The following is a 7,251-nucleotide window of genomic DNA, read 5'->3' on the forward strand; positions in this document are numbered from 1 at the left end:
TTTCGATGTGCTATAAACCGAATTACAAATTTAATTATAATTATTATTAAAAAAATTTGGTAAATTCTTGGTAATATTTTCGGAAATTTGTGGTAGAAAATTGTCTTAGCCAGTGGCAACCGTGTTTACAGCCCTTAGGTAAGACTGGGCATTATTGTTAAATAAATAAATTTAGAGTAATTTGTAAAGCAACTGACGATACGGAAGTCAGCCTTTATATTCAACCATGGCACAATTAACAGGTGAGCGCGTAAGCCAACAAAAACCAGTTCAGGGGCTGAATTCCTGTTCTATAAAAATTTGAAATGAAAACTTTTATAAAGGAAATGAAAAATTCTATAAAGAAAATATTTTTCATTTCAAATTTTCATAGAACAAGAATCCAGCCCCAGTACTGTGAAATGTCAAATTTTCTTTTTCAAAAATAAAGCGATTTACATAATTTTTTCAACAAAATTTTGTTAGGTAGGTATTAATAAACTTATTACTACAAAAATCCATCAAAAATTCACTATTTTTTTTTTTTTTTAAATTTTTGTTTTTTAATTTTGTGATTTCAATTACAACTTTTTTGACAGCTCGCAGTGCATCAGCTGTGTTGATGCGGGTACCTGTATGATTGTGCCATTTATTCAACTTAAAATTCGTTTTCCGTAAAATCTATTTTTCGAGAATTGACACTCTGAGTAATATGTTTATTACCTCCCCTCGTACAATAAACAACGTTCACACAACAAAGTGGCTTATGTGTATTGTTTATATTTGTTGCATAACAGGATTCTTTTGCACATTTAAATTCAGAAAGCGATGATCATTCATCTATAATCTTGCTAATATTAACTAACATATCGTTATTAAGCTGGACCACCTCGGTTAATGTACTCCATTTCATCCACACTAATAGGTTTGCGCCAGTAACGGGGTGGCAATTCCCAGTCTTCGATTACACCAGTATTCTGCAATAAGAATGTTAATACAATTAGACTTTTTAAAGTGGACAAAACGACGTGTGATGTCGAATTAGTTGTTAATGGGAATTTGTCTACGTCTTAATTAAGGTTAGTCACAAACGATTACATTTTTTGTTTCCAACGTATTAGGATATGAACTCGCCTGATACGATCCTTGTGTTCCAGCTGCTGTCAAACCTGGGTAACCACCTTTACGGAATTTTATTAAAGGGATGCGTTTGGCAGATTGTACAATAGCTGTTCGCAGGACCATTTTGAGATTTTGGTTTCCTTTAAACTTCGAGAGAAAAAACAAAAACTGGTTTTCACAGTAACAAATGAAATATCGAAAAATAAATCCAAAAATCAGATGGCAATAGAGTTACCAGATGTATTCGTACGTGTCAATGGTATGCTAACCTAAACAGAAGCATAGCGCATGCCGTATTAAAATGTACTAAATTCAGTATCATGGCACAATTACCCAGCAAAAAAATTGGAAGTTGTGCAATTGGAGTTATGGAAATACATTGGAAATACAAATTATAAGCTGTGTTCCAGAACTAAAAAGTTTTTACAATTTTTACGACTTTTACACATTTTACTCGAAAAAGCGTTCCCGTACACAAAAAAAGTTGTAAAATGGTCACTTCTCTTTAAACAAAAATGGCGCTGAATGACGCTCTCTTTAAAAACTTTTTACTCGACAAATTTGAGCGTGTAAAAAATAGTAACATGGATGCCGGCGTCTGATTGGCTGGTATGCCGACTTTGACATTTCTTCCAGCTTTTTTGACGTTTTGTCCATTTTTGCGTTCCCGAACTTTTTGAAAAACTTTTGTGTGACAACAATTTTTCTCTCTTTTACGAGTTTTACTATTAAAAAGTACGGGAACAAAGCTATAGTTGCGAACATTGCGGTAATTCACGAGACGGAAATTAGTTTTGGAGTGGAGTTGGAGTTAATTTCGAAATCTGAGCTGGAGTGGGAGGACACTATGTTTAAAAACCCTTTGGATGATGGAGCAAAATCAATTCCGGTGGCATAAAATGCAGATCAGAGGAAGTAAACTCTGTCAACATTAAATCTAATGGAGAGTTTTTATAATTTGTGTTAATGTAAATGCATTTTATTAATTTTGGGATATTTGCAATGCTTGCATCTTTAGACTGCATTTAAATTCAATCCAAAACACTACATCAAAAGCTGTGATTTGTATCGAAAATGGAGTGCATCCTAGCTGTGTGCCGTTGAAGATGTGCGCAGTACCGTTCTTTGAAAACAGCATCACACAGTTATCTTCTGTTAATTCTTAAACAACTACAACATTAAGCGCTCTCACGGTGAAGGAGCCGCTACCGCAAACTTTTTGCTGGGATTAAGAACTTTATTACATAAACACAAATTATACAAATTATCCGTTAAATTTAATCGTGACCGAGTTTATTTCCTCTGCTCTGCATTTTATGCCATCGCAATTGATTTCCCAGAAAAAAATTTTTGAAGTTGTGCATGTGGAGTTATGATTTCACAACATCCTTCGATGCAGTCCACAAGGAAATGCAATCCGTTGGATACAATTTATAAGCAGTTGCTTTAGAGATCCCTACAGAAAAAAACAATTGGTTGATCCCTACCCGCCGCTGGCGAAATCATTTATTTTAAAAATGAGAGGGACTGTATACTTTTCTAAGAATTTGTTATAAAATAAAGAAATAAAAACATCCCAGCAAAAAGTTTGCATCCACAGATGCAGTTGAATCACTAGAAGTGTACGGTACATTTGCCGTTGGATTACATCTTTTCCTATGAATTCACTTATGAATTTTACAAGGAAGCGCGCAGCTAGGATGCACTCCATTTCGCTTCCACAGCACACAGCTAGGATGCACTCCATTTTCGATCCAAATCACAACTTAAGATGCAGTTCTTTGGATTGAATTTATATGCATTCTTCGGATTGCATTTTTAAACAGTCTAAAGATGCAATTAAAATGCAAGCCATTGCGAAATATCCCAAAATAAATAAAATGCATTTATTATTTGTGTAAAACAAGAACACAAAGAACTTTATTATATAAACACAAATTAAAAAAAGTTTCCATTAAATTCAATCACATTTGAGCTTTCTTCCTCCGTTCTCGTTCTAATCCAAGTGCATCTGATTTTCTTTCATCATCCTAAAGCTTTTTTATGTTGCCTTCCCATCACTAGTTCAGCTTTCGACATGGACTCCAACTCCACTCCATTAAAAATGTCCGCCTCGTGAATTACCGCAAAAATGTTCGCAACTTAAGTTTTTATTTCTTTATTTTGTAACAAATTCTTCGAAATGTATACACTCTTGTTTATCTTTTGAAGAAATGTGTAGGGATCAACCAACTGTTTTTTCTGTAGGGATCTCTACAGCAGCTGCTTATAAAATGTATCGAACGGAGTGCATTTTTCATAACTCTGTTGGACCACATCGAAAGATGTTGTGAAATCATAACTCCAATTGCACAACTTCCAAAAATTTTTGCTGGGATAAGTTGCGAACATTTTTGCTGTCGTTCACGAGACGGAAATTATAAATAGAGTGTAGTGCAGTTGGAGTCCATGTCGAAAGCTGAACTAGTGATGGGAAGGCAACATAAAAAACCTTTAGAATGATGAAGCAAAATCAGATGCGCTTGGATTGGAGAACGGAGGAAGTAAACTCAATTGTGATTGAATTTAATGGAAACTAAAAAAGGCAAATACTTAAAAATAAAACACTCAGCTGAGCCCGGCTGGGATTCGAACCTGGGTCGTCGCCAACTAACAGACAATGTTGCTGACGTCTTAGCGTTCTAAACCACCATCCACTTAAAAATCGTTCGATGTGAAAGACATATATACAGTCTACGATGGAAAAAAGCCATCGACTGCAATATGAACATTGAAAAAATGGATTTCTGGAATAGAAGGGAGACAAATGAGTCGTCTTTGGAAATAAAAAGCTTCAATTTGAACTTCACAAATGCAAAATTGCAATCTTGGATGTATAAATAGGAGCTCCAAATGGCGAAAATTGTCTAGCAACAACAACAACATCTAATATGCCTGATGATGTTAGCCTAACCAGCTAACGAAACGATCGTCGCATAGTGGTTGATGTGTGTGTGTAGGACTTCGCTAGATATCAATTTTTCAATGTAATCTTCTTAGGTCATAAAAAGCTCGATTAATTAAATTAATGAAAACTTTTATAATTTGTGTTTATATAATAAAGTTCTTTGTATTATTGTTTTACACGAATAAAAAATGCATTTTATTTATTCTGGGATATTTCGCAATGGCTTGGATTTTTATTGCATCTTTAGACTGACTAAAAATGCAATCCGAAGAGTGCCTTTAAATTCAATCCAAAACACTACATCAAAAGCTGTGATTTGGATCAAAAATGGAGAGCATCCTAGCTGTGTGCTGTGGAAGCAAAATAGAGTGCATCCTAGCTGCGCGCTCCCTTGTAAAATTCATGAAAAAGATGTACTCCAACGGATGCAGTTGAAGCACTACAAGTGTACAGTACAAGTGCCGTTAGAGTACATTTTTTTCTATGATTTCACTTGGCTTGTGTGTTATGTGCACTCTAAGTTATAACGCCATCTATGGCTTAGTAGCCGAAACGAATCAGCTGACATACTAGATATATGACATTGTCTGTGTTTAGACACGCAAATTTCTCGGGAAAGTAAATTGAATTTTTTCGGAGAGAGCGGAGAGGAAAGAGCTCCTCAATACTCTTTCCTACCCCCTATTGCCTAAAAATTGAATTTACGTTCCCGAGAAATTTGGGTGTCTAAACACGGACATTCGGACAAAGTACATTGTTTACATTAGCTTTGTTCCTTTACGTTAAAGTTTCTTAAAGTTTCACCATTTTTAACTCGGAAAGCGTTCCTTAACCCAAAAAAGTAGTAAAACTGGAAGCATTTTTTAAGAGAGTGAGAGAGGGCCAAAATGGCTTTATCTTTTACTACTTTCGTTGTGTAAAAAGTGGAAAATCTGTCAAACTGTTGATTTGACATTTATTTGACAATTAAGGCAAAAGGAAAAAAGAAAACTACTTTGTCAAAGAAAAATAAAAAGAAATAAAATAATAAAAATTTAAACCAGCGAAATAAAAAATAAAAAACCTATTGCAGTTTTTTTTTTGAGATGTGTTTTTTACTTACTTTTTGTAGGTAAGTCAAGCTTAATCTCATATTTGTTGTTTTCAAATTTAAAAACAACAAGTTTAAAGTGATAGCCACAGCATATTCCACTCAACTAGCCCAATTGCTTAATCAAAGCACTCCTCATCCCGATAAAGGGTTGTTTACACCATCTATCAATGTCGTATGAAATGTCAAATTTTCTACCTGCGAATGTTGTACACATAGTGTGACCACTATGAAAATTTTCATCTATCAAAATGATTTGGCAACTCATATGTAAATTTTTCATTTAGGGAGCGCTCTATTTGATACGGCATTCTCGTATGTAAACATAAATTTATCAGCTGTTTTCTGGCATTCTCAAAAAAAAAATTGAAAAACAAAATCTTTTAAAAAAGAAAATGGAAAGTTTTGTATTTATATTTAAGTATTTAGAAAAGTAAATAAAGGGTGTTTATAATGCTATTTTCAGATCGATTGGTCGAAAGGAGCAGTGTTGGAAATTATTGCTTTGTGGCAAAACATGAATGCCTCTATAACCCCAAAAACCTATTCTACCACAACAAACATGCTAGATATTCATTTTCCTTCAACCAAAATTAAAAATTTGCGCAAATTTGTAACTCCACAATAAATGTAAACAATGACAAAAACAGCTGTTTTTATATTTATAAGTTATGTCATACGAAAATAACACTTGTAGGTATGAACGCACAAATTGAAAGTTGTATGGATGACGTCAATTTTGACAAACATAGAGAATGTCGAATGGGTGAAAGAAATGACAGCTCATATGACATTGATAGATGGTGTAAACAGCCCTTAACATATCAGCGCAATGGCAAAGCATTGCCCACTCCATGCAAACAGCCGCAAAATCCATACATGGATACCAGAGGCCTCCACCAAGGAATCCATGGTATGATCAGGAGTGTCGTGCTGCCACCGAAGAGAAAAATGCGGCATATAGGGCTACTTTACAATCCGTAGCAACGCGTAGCGCACGAGAGATACAGGGAGAAAAGGAGAGAGGAGAAACGTCTTTTCCGCAGAAAAAAAGAGAGAGATGGAAAAGCGGGAGTGTGAAAAAATCGAGATGTACAGGAGCCAGAATGAAGTCCGAAAATTCTACCAAAGAGTCAAGCATCAAACTGATGGCTTTGGTACAGGCACATCCTCCTGTAGAGACCAGCAAGGTAATTTGGTAACTGATACAGATAGTGTACTCAGGATATGGAAAGAACATTTTTTAAAACTGTTGGTATCCAATAGCAGCGAAGACGACGAAGATACCACAGTCCCAATCCCAGAAGATGGTATTGAATGTATACCGCCCAGCCAAGATGAGGTAAAGACAGCAATAAATCGGCTGAAGAATAATAAGGCAGCAGGAGCCGATGGCTTACCAGCCGAGCTGTTCAAAACCGGAGGCGACACGCTGATAAGGTGTATTCATCAGCTAGTTAGCACCATCTGGCAGGAAGAACGAGTACCCGACGATTGGAACCTGAGTATCCTGTGCCCCGTCCACAAGAAGGGAGATAAGACTGTATGCTCTAACTATAGGGGCATAAGTCTACTCCCTATTGCCTACAAGATCGTGTCAGGGATATTGTGCGAACGACTAAAGCCTATGGCCAACGAGATAATTGGACCATACCAATGAGGCTTTAGACCTGGCAAGTCCACCATTGACCAGATATTTACCCTGCGGCAAATCCTGGAGAAGACCCAAGAGATGCAGATCGACACCTACCACCTTTTTGTCGATTATAAAGCAGCCTTCGACAGCCCGCTGCGTTCAAAGGTATTCCAAGCCATGTCTGAATTTGGTATCCCCGCAAAGCTCATCCGTCTTTGCAAAGTGGCTTTAACTGACACGAGGTCCTCAGTTAAAATAGGAAAGAACCTCTCCGAAGAGTTTGGTACCAAAAGAGGTTTCAGACAAGGAGACAGCCTTTCGTGTGATCTCTTTAACATCCTGCTGGAAAAGGTTATACGAGAGGCAAACGTCAAAAGAAGTGGCACAATCTACACCAATAGTCACATGTTACTTGCTTATGCTGATGATATAGACATCATAGGCCGATCAGTAAAAGAAGTAACTGATACCTTTATG

General features: G+C 36.2%; 1 protein-coding gene across 2 annotated transcripts; it reads right to left on the minus strand.

The window, feature by feature from the left end:
• Positions 1 to 739: 739 nt before the first annotated feature.
• LOC141404981 (alpha-ketoglutarate dehydrogenase component 4) lies at positions 740 to 1,332 on the minus strand. Of its 2 annotated transcripts, none has more exons than XM_073988867.1 (2): positions 1,078 to 1,332; positions 740 to 956 (listed from the first exon to the last, which is right to left on the minus strand). In XM_073988867.1, exons 1-2 carry the CDS (start codon positions 1,222 to 1,224, stop codon positions 855 to 857), a joined length of 249 nt encoding a protein of 82 aa, XP_073844968.1. In that variant the 5' UTR covers positions 1,225 to 1,332; the 3' UTR covers positions 740 to 854. The 2 variants fall into 2 exon arrangements, with proteins under 2 accessions (XP_073844968.1, XP_073844969.1); XM_073988868.1 differs by having other exon boundaries at positions 1,114 to 1,323.
• Between the last annotated feature and the right edge of the window lie 5,919 nt (positions 1,333 to 7,251).

Source organism: Musca autumnalis, unplaced genomic scaffold (assembly GCF_047663935.1).
Source record: "Musca autumnalis isolate F117 unplaced genomic scaffold, ASM4766393v1 scaffold_5, whole genome shotgun sequence".
NCBI lineage: Eukaryota > Metazoa > Arthropoda > Insecta > Diptera > Muscidae > Musca > Musca autumnalis.